Source organism: Cyprinodon variegatus, unplaced genomic scaffold, assembly GCF_000732505.1.
Source record: "Cyprinodon variegatus isolate N-32 unplaced genomic scaffold, C_variegatus-1.0 Scaffold390, whole genome shotgun sequence".
NCBI lineage: Eukaryota > Metazoa > Chordata > Actinopteri > Cyprinodontiformes > Cyprinodontidae > Cyprinodon > Cyprinodon variegatus.
In genome coordinates, this window is record NW_015150843.1 from 683,976 (window position 1) to 697,898 (window position 13,923).

Sequence of the window (13,923 nt, forward strand, 5' to 3'; positions counted from 1 at the left end):
ATGAATAACTAAGAAAACTCCAGTTAATATGTTTGGAAGTTAACTCAAGATTGCAAGACCTAATAACAAAGAGCACAATAGACTAAATAAAATCAAGGATATTGTCAAGACATCCTCAAAATAACAGAAAATGCAAAACACCTATAAATCATGGCAGATCAACCTGCCTCTGAATTAATGTCTGTTACTGTCTTTAAAGAAAACTCTAAATCATGTCACACACTTTGCATCAAACTGACAAGACCAAACCAAAAATACTGCATAACTGCACCATGTATATTTATTGCTCTGAACTTCCATATCAGTGTTTTTTTGTTTGTTTTTTGCACCACGCCGTTTTTCTCCCACACTGTTTACATTTGATCACTGCTGCACTTTAAGAAATGAAAATGTCATGAGAGCTGTACAAATCTAAATTTTATTTCCACTGTCCTGGATTTCCCTTTTGGTACCTCTTCAGATCTCTGATCTTCTGGCCCAGACCGTTTTGCACCTCCTGAACACCGGCTTTGGCTTTGTCCTCTAGATTATCCTGCCGTCCCTCGTACGCTCAGATCTGATCTCCTACCAGTTCAGCAGTCTTTAAGACTTCAATGTCTAAAAATCTCTGGGCAGCATTTGGCGCGTCTTGTTGGCAGCCAACTGGCTGGAATCTACCTCATTCTCTGGGAACAGACTGAACTAGATTAGTGATTCACATGTTCATAATCTTTAAGTTTAACGTGGTCACTAACCTGTGTTCTATTCCTGCAGAGGTTCCTGCCTTAGACGCCCTAGCTGTTCCCTGCAGATCCGTTGTTTTAAATAAACGCTTTTTGAGATATCATACTGTGTTTTTGTCTGAATACTGGGTTCTCTGTTCCGAGCTTTGACATCGCTTGCATGTGTCTGTGCATTTAAAAGCCACTAACAGGGTCGAAATCTGGTAAAATGTTACAAGATCTTTCTGAATTTAAGTTTTATCACAATATGCCTTTTCTTATGGCAAATCACAGATAGATGGGATCCTTTAATCTCTCTCTACAGTACTGGTTTGTTAGGTCTAGTTACTACACTTAGGCGCACTGAAAGACAGTCACCATATAAATCTTAACTTTATTAACTCAAAATTGACGTGACGATTATTGTTAAGCTATCCTGCAAATATATTTTTGCAAAATAAGCATTCACCATTGTCAAAATGAATGTGGTTATATTTCTTAATACACTGTTAATTGTATTAATTACACTGTCCATTTGTACCATAGATGTCAAGCTGCATTTAGTTTATTTTCTGTTTATTGGCAAGAAAATAAGTTCTTTAATAACATCTCCGGCACCATTCCCCACAGTCAGAGACTTGTTTAAACTTAATATCGTCACGCTGTGCGTCCTTGTGCGTCCTACAGTTCCCTCTCTCTCCAGCAGCAGCAGGTTATTTTTAGCCTCCAGTTTCCCAGGTGTCTTCCACACCAGCTCTGGGTTTAATTCACGGGACGTATTCAGAACAGATGTGCTCTGTGAACATGTGTTTGTTTGGGTTTAAAGATTATTTTCTTTTATTTCAATGCACTCATAGATGTCTTATTTTTCTCTGAGCTGACATGCATGGCTGCACTTGCACATATTAAAATTTGTCATGATTGTTGCTCGAAGTTTTTTTTTATCAGAGTACATTTATTCATTTCAGTTAGTAAAACACAGATATAATTGTATTTTTTGCTTTTATTCTATTCATACTGCTTTATTAAATTTTGAATAGGAACTTCGATGCTTTAAACTGCAGAATCTTTTGCTCTTAAGTAATTACACTAAATAAAAGTCAAAAGGGTTTTTATTTTTCCTGGTCACACTTATTCAGTCCTTTACAATTTAGTTTATAGTCTGTATTGCATAGACTAGATCTTAATTGTTGTTTTGATTTTCATTGTTGTCATTGTTGTAAAACCTAAAATAGCACTCTCTTTTTGCAGTGTATGGTTACTACATTTTTTTTTAGGTTAATCTTAATTTAATTCTTTTATTTAAACCAAAGGGCAATACATTTCCATCTTCCCTTGTTGCCCCCCTTTTAGATTTTCCCCCCATGAGGCTGATAAAAACTATAAAACAGGACCACTTGTAATTGTTTAATTAACTTCACAGCTCTGCTCTATTCCCTGTTTTCATTATATTTGAAAATGTTGCTCTGGTCATTAATGTTTGGCAGCACTGTGGGTTCATTAGGTTAATCACACTGCTTGCCATTATTTCACTCCACTTCCTGTAAATCCACAGAGCACACTTGGGAGACTAGATAAAACTTTTATATCTTACTGCCTGTCTCTTCTTTCCAGTCACTGCACATCATAACTAATGCAACACAGACTGCATATGCGACCTGATTTTCTGCAGGATTTCTGCAATCTGTCTATCAGGTTGGTCACGTTAGAATAAGCACACAGGATCTGAATGTTTTGTTCTTTAAAAAACATAAAAAAAAGCTTCAAAATGAACCACAAAAAATATCTATTGGTGCTCCTAAGGAGAAGGCATTTTTTGGAGATGATAATTCCAATATTTTTTAGCCCCTCCCTTCAAACAGAAAGAGAGTCTGATGTTTCATTTCTTAAATATGAATTTCAACAGTATGAGAACAACATTTCCTCTACTTCTGCTCATTTGTAAATAGTTTTTTGGTGTTTAATTTTCTTCATCGCGACCTGCTTTTCTGTTTGGAATATAAATCATCCATCTGTGTCCAAAAAAATGAAAATTGCACAATTTAATCGTATGTAGAAATAACTAACCATCTAAGAGAACGATTTACACTTTTAAACCCTGGGACTGACCAAGTTAAAAGCATGTTAATTTACAGGAATGATTCCAAAATTTGGGCATTTATTCCATCGATCCATCATCTCCCACTTATTCCATCAGGGTTGTGGCTGGGCTGAAGCCTATCTCTGGCAGTCTATGGGCGAAAGGCAGGCTATACCTTGGACATATCATCAATCTGTCACAGTTTAACACAGGGACACACAACCATGCACACACATCCACACACCTAAGGAGAATTTAGAGAAGTCAATTAACCTAACAGTCATGTTAGGTGTATCCAGAGAGAACCCATGCATGCACAGGGAGAACATGTAAACTCCATGCAGAAAGACCCCGGGCCGGGAATCAAACCCGGAACCTTCTTGCTGCAAGGCAACAAAGCTACAAACTTTGCAGGCCTGGGCATTTGTTTAAATTCAAAAATTTAAGTTTGATAAAAAAAAAAAGGGTTCCAGCAGGCAAAAACCTTTAACAAACAAAGTAACTGCAGAGACAAACATGTCTGACCCCTCACTAATTGACACACATATTGATCAGACCATAAGGTCACAATGGGGATAAACAAAGCTCAACAAACAGTTGCACTGTATAGTGAAGTTTAATAAAAGCAATATCCTACAAGAAAAAAAAAATACAAAATATTAAAAATTAAATATGAACTCAGAACACAAACTATACCAACTACTTAAACATAAGTAGTAGGAGCTGGTGGTACAGTTCAAATAAACCTCTTTCAAAAACTTCGAAGCCTAGCAACTATTTTTCTCAGGGCAATCCTCTGTGATCATGAAATGCAACCCTTTGAGGTGTAGCCATGGTTTTCGAGATCACAGTTCAAATTAGGCAAGACAAAGCATGGTGTGATATCAAAAAGGTAAAATAAGATTGAATATAAAGTTTTCCCTTGACAGATCAGTTTCTTGGATGTGAACCGACTCAGCATAAGACCTCACACCTCCAGGTGTCTCATTTACTGTAAAAGCTTTGCTTAGGATCCACACTCAAAGTTTACACAGCCAAAAATCCAAAAATGCCCCCCCAAAATTTAGATTTAGAAAATCATGTCATTATTATTTATATTCAATCTAAAATTATTTTATCAATCCCAAAGGGAAATTTGATGTTGGAATAACTCATTGGCTATTTTTATTTAGTTGTTGTAGAATGTGATAGCAGTAGGCAGGAAGGATATTCATTGGACCCTAAAATATCCTTTGGGTTAGCATCCTGTTAATGTTTTTGCAACAGATCTGGTCCATAGACACTAATATATAGCAGTGTCTATTATCTAAACTTTCTTGCCGCTAGGTTAAGAAGAGAGGAGACTTTACAAACATCTCAACCAATCAGAATTGGGCTGGAAGACGTTTGGACAAGGTTCAACAGATCCATAAAAGTAAAATGACTTACTGTATTACTGCAAAGTCTTTTAAGTGAACCCACGAGTGGAAAGTAAAGAAATTCAACATTTCAATTTAAACTCTGAATTGCAAGCCTTTAAAGAGTGATTATATACACTTTGAAGTCTTGCAAATCAGAGTTTAAAATTATCTAATTACCGGTTATATTTAACACTTTTTACTATATCTCTGAATTAAAGAAAGGTGATATGAACATACTTATCTGATTATCTGAAGGTAATCAGATAACACTTTTAACAAGTGTAAATGTTGTCAATTGATAGTAACACAAAAATGTTTAATATTTGCTTTAAAAAGTTGTTTTGCTTTTATAAAATTCCATTTTATATGTTTATTATAATCTCTTGCTTAACTACATATATGTATGACAAATATTTTTACTTTCTTCACTCACAGAAAGCTTGCTGCATCTCTTGCAACAAATACGTTTAGACTTTAGTCTGAACACTAGAGGTCACTATAGTGTGCAGACAAAGGGGTTGTGATTCAGCAAATACTTAAAGGATCCTACTTTTGGATAGACATGTGTGAGTTAAATTAACAAATACAAATCCTAAACTGAAGAACTTTCAAGGACTTAAAATATATTAAAACTAAATAGAAATGTATACTTTCCATAGAGTTCCTGTTTACCAGCATAAAAAATGTTTTGATACAGATAGTGAAATTGGAGGCCCTTAAAGATCTGACTTGTACCATCAGATCGTAGCTGTTTACACAGCAATCAAACAATGATGCAGTAACACTGCCAATTCCTTTAAATCTTACATTTTAAACCCTTTTAAACATTTTAAGTTTATTAATGCTGAAACCATTAATTCAAATATAAACAAATTCTAGTTTCTGATTTATGTTCTCTGTCCAAATTAAAGCATCTATGGATGGATGGGGTCCATAGGCATAGTTTTCTTAACATAGGGCCAATTCTGCCTCTAAGAACAATTTGATAAATCTAAAGAGCCACATATAAATCTATTCAAAGCAACATTATCGTTTCATCACAAACCACACAACAAAACAGAGTTGAAGTTTTGTCAAAAGCTGTTTATCAACAGTTCTTTCAGGCTGGAAAATTTCCTGCAAAACAAATCCTTCAGAAAAGAGTCCAAAAATCCAGGATGATTGTTAATTTAGTCTCAAATCATCACACAAGTATGAAGTAAATAAATATTATCAGAGGTTTGTTTACAGAGCCTGATGTAACATCCTATACCTCTCATAAGCTGTATGGGTCTCTTACAGCTTGCTTCATTACAAACTCTACTTACTTAATTGATTTTATACAACAGCCTGAACAAATATATTCCACTTGACATTTAATGTCTTCTATAATATCACCACTAGCAACTAGAACCTTAAACTATGTCACATTATAGTCACAAACTTATCTGGATTCAATTAGGTTTTAATGTGATACACCAACATGAAGCTAATATAAAGTGAAATGGAGCACATATGATTCATTAATTAGACTTTTTACAGCTAAAGTTTTGAAAAGTGTGATGTGCATTTGCAGTATGTGTTTGACAGAACTGCCTTTTCCTCCAACTACAGCTGTATTTTTTTAAACGGGATTTCTCTGATAGTTTTGCACATGTAGCTACTGAAAATGGTATCAAATTCTCTTTGTAAAGTGCCTGAGGGTCTGTCAAATTAGACGTGGAGTGTTTGTGAACATCGGCTTTAAAGCTGTACCAACATGTTGGGTTTTGATCTCAACTTTAATCCATATTATAACATAAGTATGTCATTGTAAACCAGTCTATATATGTGGTGTTAATATGCTGCCTGTGTCACATTCTCATGTGTATTTATGATTACCCTGAGTCCTCTAATGATCTCTGTCCAACAATGGCTTGTTAGAAGGCAACAGGAATAAAAGTTGTCAACAAATTCCCCCACCTGAGGTATGAATCCCTGCAGCTCCTCTGGAGTGACCAAGTTACTCCTGACTGCTGCGGTTCTCATGATGTTTTTTTTCCAAAAACCTCTGAGACACTCACAGAACAGCTGGATTAATGCTATGTAATAATAATGCGTTATGTAATAATGTTATGTAATAATACCTTTTTTATTCAAGAGAGTTGGTTGAACTAATTTTAATTAGGGGGATCAGAGTAAATGAGTGGAGCACAAACACATGACAACCATTCTTTAGATTTCGGTTTGTGAAACATTATTTCTCTTTACAATTTTATTCAGATTTCATTTAGTTTATGACATAAACATTAAACAAAAACACTTTGAGTTGCAAATGACAAAATGTTGGGAGTTTTAAAGGGCAAAATTTCTGCTTTGTTTACAACGTCTGTAAAGTTCTTCAAAATGAAATTGTGCAACTGTAATGTTTTCTCATTTGTGTCCACAATAGAATCCACACAGGAAAGCATGATTTCATGCAGGATGTCTCTTCTCTTCCCCTCTAGAGTGTTCTTCCTGCAGTTTTTCCCATGCCATTGTTAACAGTTTTAATGATTTTGTTTACTTTTAGCCGAAGAAGGAGCGGGGTTTCATAAAAAGATACAGGAAACCTGACCTTCAACACCCAACGTAGATCTGCTTATGCTTTTTTATATTACTCACTAATTCAAATAACACAGACACACACACCTCATAATGTACAGTTTAGCATTTTTGTGGGTTATAGGGTTCGGTGAAGCAGGAATTTTTGCTCAGCCTTCAGTGATCAAACGAGCCAAGAAAAGAATATCTAAGGCCCGCCTCAACTTCCTGACCATGTGACGTCTGAGTTGGGGGAAAGAGGGGGGCACTGAGATCCCCTCTCTATCTGTTGCTGTGATTGAGGCTACTTATCCACCGCCCACTTTATTTTCCCAGTAGTCAACAGGAAGGCTGCAGGCCAGACAGAGTGGTCGCAGTCTGCAGGAGAGGAGGAACGACCAGGTTCCAGCTGCACACTCAGAACAAAGGAGCACAGTAAAGCCGAAGGAATGAGTAATAACCAGCAAGAAGTGAAGAAAGTCCAGACGATATATCTACAAAACTTGGAAAGACTTAACAAAGGACAAAGGTCTGATAAAAAGGGCTGGAACTCCAAAGAAGATTTTGCTATTCAAGCAACAATGGAAAAGATCCGACCTTCTCCCATAGCAGGACAAGTTGCCAAAAGTTCAGCTAACAGAATCAGTAGAGATCTGACTTGCTCCATATGCTTAGATCTTTTCAAACAACCTGTTTCCCTGCCATGTGATCACACTTTCTGTCAGGGCTGCATTGATGGGTACTGGACAGGGCCACGGGGCTCTGGACAGGGGGGCACAGGCTCCTGTCCTCAATGCAGGAAGATGTACTCAGGGAAGAGCTACCGACCCAACCGCATCGTGGCCAACATTGTGGAGAGTTACTGTCATGGATTGGAGGAGAGCAGGAGTGAAGGATGCCTGACCGATGGAGGATGCGCAGAAAGGGCTCCTGCTCCTGCTCCAGCCCCACGCTGCATAAGACACAGGGAGGAATTGAAGCTTTACTGCGAGGAAGACCAGGAGCTGGTGTGTTTGGTGTGTGGCTTGTCTCAGGAACACAGAAATCACACTATGATATGTGTTCAGGAGGCTGAGCAGAAATACAGGGTGAGTTTGGTTACCTGCCTATCTGCAGGAGACAATTTAGCTTAATATATTTTTCAAGTTTTCTGATTTAGCATGCTGAATTGCCTTGCAACTGAAATGTGCTGTATAAATAAACTTGGCTTGCTTTGCCTGGTAAGGTAAGGAGTCAGGAATATAAGTAATCAATTTGGTTGCAAATAGTGTAGTTTCTTTTCACTCAGGTTTGCAGGGTGGATTTATCAGATGTTGTTTTCCACAAAAGCCATTCAAAGTTGTGAAATTGTGTTTGCAGTGAGTCACAGTTCAGTTATTTTGTGTTTCTGCTCTAAACAGGGATTTCTTAACAGCTCAATGGATTCCTTAAAAGCTGAGCTGAACACAGCGCTGCAGTGTGACAAGGAGGCTGAGGAAGAAGTCAAAAAGCTCAAGGTGGGATTAAACACATCTATCAAGAAATACTTTAAATACTTACAGCATTATGAATTCTGAAGTGTTTATTTCCTCCAGTGTCCCCTGCCCTGGGCCAGCATTGGGTGGCCAGTGTGCGATCAGTTTATTTTAAGCATCTAAAAAAAAAACTATATAAACATGCAATATAAAATCTCAAATTGCCTCTCAAAGCTTCTGTTCTCCGTGTAGATCATTCCAATGTAAGTTTGTCCAAGTAACCCCTCAAAGTGTTTGCCTTTCTGTTTTCACTAAAAACACCCTTTTAGTTTGGCACTAAATTCCCTTTCAGTTTGACACTAATAGGTTGTGTCAAAACGTCCGCCCTAACCCCACAATCACTATACAGAATGGGACAATATGGTGAACTCAGTTAACTGATTGTGCAGAAAAATGATCACTACTTTTGGCTCCCCATTGGACTCAAGGCTTCCTGTCTGGGACATCTTTGTCTCTCACCCCCCCAAAACAAATTCCACGATTCTTTGTGAGAAGAACTGTTGCAAAGCATTCTGGTATACATCTTCTCACCTTGTGACCAACAATGTACACTACTTTTCAATGTTTAATGTGGTAAATTTCAAGTCCACTACTTTTTCATCCACTAGACGCTCATACAAAAAGATCCACCCTAACCACTAGATTCCTCAATCACTATATAGGGCGGGGACTATATAGTGGACTTTATATTGAAGTCAGTAACTTGACCATTCAGACAGATGATCATTATCTTTTGCTCCCCGGTCACGTAACTCCGCCTCCACCACGTTGTGCCTGCGCCATCTTTGTTGTGACAGCAAATCCCATAATGCTTTGCACGGACAGCTCTCTGCGGAAAGAATTCCGGGATATACAATATCTTGTCATCTAATGACCATGGATGATCACTACTTTTTAAGGTGCATTGTGGAAGGTTTCGAGTCCACTACTTTTTCATCCACTAAACATTCGGACATTCATTAAAAATGGCGTAACCACTACATAGTGCCCTAAATAGTGATTATTTGGACATTTGGACACAGCCATAGTCTCCAAAATTGATGCTAATGCAATATTAGAAGCTAACATGTTTTCAGTCGCTCTTTTGTTTTTGTATTTAAAGATGATTGTTTGTGTTAGTAAAATACTATGGATTTGGATAAAATGCTTCTTTGATGCTTATATAAGACCAAGTGCTGTCAGTCAACTTTTCAGAAGTCTTTTTTTTAGCTGTTAAGGAAAGTTCTAAGTTTACACCTTGAATCTTTCTCTCTCCAGTTCTTTTCCTGAGAAGAAATCACTCAGGACAAACTCTTTAAATAACACTTCATAATGTATATGTATTAAATAACCATGAGACAAGACAACAGATTTTGACAGAAATTGTAATCTTACTCAGATCAGAGTGCTTAGAGTTACAAAAGGCAGCTCTTACCACCCGTGAAGTGACACTCCAGTATGCCACATCATCACATCATTACATCATATACGTTTGCAGATGAGGAGACATCCATGGCTCAAGTTTTATCAAAATATTACACCTTGTTCTTAGATCAAGGACACTGCTCTCATTAAATTCCCAGATCTTTGCCACGTGCATAATGAAGATGGCCTTTTGACCTTTGTCCTAATTAGATTAACTACTTGGGAAAACATTAGTTATGACACACAACATGCAGGCATTAGGGTGTAACAGACTCATACATCATTATTGGTAATAATTGTAACATAGCCAATGGGCTATATTAGTTGTTTCAAAGATTTTATATCTTTTCCAAATGAAATGTGTTTTTCAGAAACAATCATCTCATTTTTGTGTATTTCTAAAAATGTTTTTCATAGAAACTTCATAGTTTGTTGACAGTTTGTAAAGTGTTTCCCACCCACATCCATTGCCTCTAACCCCAGGAGCACACTGCCGATCTGAAGCAGCGCATTGAGGCACAGTTCAGTGACCTCCACCAGTTCCTGTACCAGGAGGAAAAGCTGCTACAGGTAAAGCTGAAGACGGAGGAGCGCAGGGAGCTGATCCGCCTGGATGAGCACAAGGCGCTGCTGTGTGTGGAGATCTCCCGTCTGCAGAGGGCCGTCCATGAGATAGAGGACAAACTCAAAGAGCAGGACGCTTACACTCTGCTCCGTGTAAGTTCAGCTCTGTGAAAAATGAGTGTAGATCAACTCATCTGGAAGTTATTACCAGAATGATGAGTTAGCAGTGAGGATGATTATTGAGAAAAAATGTTGAGCAAAGGTTTTTTAAATCTGTTTTTGCGGAGGAGGTGGAACCAGAAGGAATTCCATTTAGCCAGAAGATGTCACATATTTAACAGACTCTAACATTTACAGATTTTACTTACGCCTTATAGATATTCTATGATATCAAAACGAAACCATTTGGTAATGTCAGCAATATGGTTGGAACATTTAAAAACAAAAGACTCCATCTCTCAGGGAATTAAGACAGGATGCAGACAAGTAATCTTGCTCCTTCATCTGGAGAAGTTAAGCTCAGGCACTTTGCCACATTATCTCTGGCTTCAGCTGCGGGACTTTCCCGGGGCCACAGAGAGATCCCGCAGGGTGGGACAGCATGAGCCCAGACGTTGATGTAATGTGGAAAAAGGATTTCTCCTTATTCAAATCCAACAAACTAATTATCGTTCTCTGTGTGTGTGTCTCTTCCTGTGTTTATTCCTGCCTATCGTGTTAGAGCATCAAAGCCCTGCTCCAGAGGTGAGTGTGAGAAATCTTAGGGTATGATTTCCTTTGGAAAGATGTGTTCTCATTTCCCTTCATCATTTGATGTTGTTGGCAGACCTTCTGTCAAGTTTGAGAAACCAACCTTGACTCCACCGAGTTTATGTGAGGGCCGCTTTGCGGGGCCTCTGCAGTACAGAGTTTGGAAATCTATGAAGGGCAGCCTTTACCCAGGTAATAATTTAACACTTTGACTCCTTAAATACTGAGGTCCACATATATCAGTCTTAAAAAGCTAAACTAACACTGTCTTTAAAAGTATTTATATCTCTTATGCTTTCTTTAGATTACAACAATGAGCTTCAATGTTTTTATTGGTATTTTGTGTGAAAGATCAGTTCAATGAACTGATTGTAAAATTGAAGAAAAAAAAATATTTACAAACAAAAAAAATGAATGTGTGCACTCCTATTCAATTTAACCTCTGTACTCTCAAACACAGTTATCTCAAAGGCAACGTTAGTAATTTAATCTCAAGATAGATAACGCTGCCCTTTGAAGGCCTCAGATGCTTGGTCATGATGAATGTGTTGGCAGCATCATTAGAGCCTTTTACCATCTTCTCTCAGAAGTTGGATTTTCTTTGATATCCTAATGTTTCTAATGTGAAAAATAAAATATCAATGTCTAAAATTCTAATTAGAAAGTCAGAACTTACAAAAGATATAACTTACCGAGTTTAGCATCCAGAATATATGTAAGAAGTATGTAATTGGGTTCAAATGGGCTTATGATTGAAAGGGTTAAAGATAGAGAAATCTTACAATATTAACTGTAAATATTTTCTTTTGGTGAAAATGTGAAATAAGGGGAAATACTGTGTTTCCAAGATAGGAAATTTGAGTTATGGGTGTGACGGCATTCCTAGCTCCAACTTCTGAGACAAATTAGACACAGCATTAGAGTAGATGGAAAGCTGGACAGCTATTGTAGAGGAAAACCTGCCAAATGGCTGTAGTTGCAGTCCACATGCATGACACTAGCTCTAAACATTCGGTCAGGCAAACGAAAAGTTTAAATCAAAGAAGACCCAAACGAGAAATTACCCAGTCATATTACAGTCCCACATTAAATAGAACATTTATGGCAAGACATGAACAATTCTATTCACAGTTGGTCCCCATCCAGCTAGTCTGACAATTACATGCCACACTTTTCAGATTTCCCTTTTCCTTTTGCTTCCAAATTCTGCTCTATTATGTTTTTATATATTATATAAAATTCTAAACGCATCACATTAAAGTTTGTTGTAGCCTGACAAGATTTGACAAGGTTCTAAATAAAAAAAATCTCCTTCTGCTTAGTTCCAGCAGCTATTACGTTTAACTCCAGTACTGCCAACCCGTGGCTCAGCCTGAGTTCCTCCCTCACCTGTGTCCGATACCAGACGTTCAACTATACTGTGAAGGACAACCCCAACAGGTTCAACGCCGCTCTGTCTCTGCTCGCAAGTCAGGGCTTCACTCACGGGCGCCACTACTGGGAGATTGAGGTCTACAGCAGCACCGTGTGGACGGTGGGGGTAGCCCGGGAGTCGGTTCCCAGAAAAGGAGTCATCAAGGCACTCCCAGCTAACGGATTCTGGACTCTCACTCTCTCATATGGTGTTAGGTACATGGCCGGCACATCCCCTCCGACTGTCCTCTCCCTGGAAGAGCCACTGGCCCGGATTGGCGTCTACCTGGATTACAAGCGGGGCCTGGTGTCCTTTTACAATGCAGAGAGCATGACCCATCTCTACACGTTCAGAGAGACCTTCACTGAGACTCTGTACCCGTACTTTAACCTCGGCTTTCTGGATAAAGTCCATGAAAATGAGCCTCTCAAAGTTTTCTTACCAAAGATCTAAACACAGAAGAGTAAGCAAGCAAGCAGGTCTAAAGTTAAACATAAGAAAAATGGTTTCTAAGGGTTTACAACAATGTGCAAAGTCATGAGCCAAAGCTTGTTTATTCATATTTGTTTCCAGGAAGACTGACTTTCTTGAAAACCTTTAAAGTGCTGCTCACATTCTTTTGGCTTTTCTCAATTATTTCGTTAAACTTAAGAAATGCCATTAAAAACAACAGTTTATAGTAATTCAGCATCAGTAACATGTAAAGTTGTTGATCGACTAAAAGGTGATGCACAGCTGAGTATGAGTCAAGATTTTTTTTTCCAGATTTAAGAAACTTTGTATTGATTAATGGTTGCTAATTAAGCAAATATGGATCAATCATCAATTGTCTTATTTGTACATAAAATAAAAAAATAGATAGCCAAAGCCTAAACGAAAAGATCTCCAGAATTCTAACAAACTAATGATCAAAGACAAGTGTAATAAGCAGGTTTGGCTCCTTAGAACAGTTTGGCTCCTTAGAACATTATTTATTTAATTCAGGTGTGGATTTAAACTGTATATATAATTTGTTTTATATTATAAAAAACAAAAGCTTTGCAATTTCCATTGTGTATCCAAAAATACAGTTAGTCATATATGGTGTATCCTAAGTAGCATTTTGGGAAACATATGGTTTAGTGTATACTTTATGTTGGTGGCATGCACTTGCGACCCAACTGTTGAAAAACGCTAGCTATTGGAAGCCATCTTGGAAAACCAAGAATGGATGCTTAAAGTGCCAGTTTGGAAACCAACGCCTGGGCTAAATTGCCCTCTTGGAAGCCAAAACAGTGCTAAACTGCACCCTCGAGAGCTAAAGCACCCTCTTGGAGCTAGAAACGCATACAAAATTGCCCACTTGAGAGCTAATATCTGTGTTTAAGCATTCCCTTGGAAGCCAAAACAAGTGCTAAAGTCTGTTCTCAGAAGCCTAAACGTGTTCTAAAGTGACCTCTCGAGCACAAAAATGTCTGCTAAAGTGCCCTCTTGGAAGCAAAAAAACATGGTGAAGTGCTCCCTTGGAAGCCAAAACCCGCGCTGAAGTTCCTTCTTGGGACCAAAAATTTGTGCT

General features: G+C 37.9%; 1 protein-coding gene across 1 annotated transcript; it reads left to right on the forward strand.

The window, feature by feature from the left end:
* Positions 1 to 7,052: 7,052 nt before the first annotated feature.
* On the forward strand, positions 7,053 to 13,317 carry LOC107092664 (zinc-binding protein A33-like). The gene is made up of 6 exons (XM_015387261.1): positions 7,053 to 7,810; positions 8,123 to 8,218; positions 10,124 to 10,357; positions 10,926 to 10,948; positions 11,031 to 11,146; positions 12,277 to 13,317. The coding sequence occupies exons 1-6, from the start codon at positions 7,172 to 7,174 to the stop codon at positions 12,819 to 12,821; spliced, it is 1,653 nt and encodes a 550-aa protein (XP_015242747.1). The 5' UTR covers positions 7,053 to 7,171; the 3' UTR covers positions 12,822 to 13,317.
* The last annotated feature ends 606 nt before the right edge of the window (positions 13,318 to 13,923 follow it).

What these genes read in the sequence shown, in the direction of transcription:
- LOC107092664 (XM_015387261.1), top strand. Translation starts at nt 7,172, where the DNA reads ATGAGTAATAACCAGCAAGAAGTGAAGAAAGTCCAGACGATATATCTA. An exon ending in AGGCTGAGCAGAAATACAGG is followed by an intron (nt 7,811 to 8,122) that starts GTGAGTTTGGTT and finishes TGCTCTAAACAG; the next exon opens with GGATTTCTTAACAGCTCAAT. An exon ending in AAGAAGTCAAAAAGCTCAAG is followed by an intron (nt 8,219 to 10,123) that starts GTGGGATTAAAC and finishes CTCTAACCCCAG; the next exon opens with GAGCACACTGCCGATCTGAA.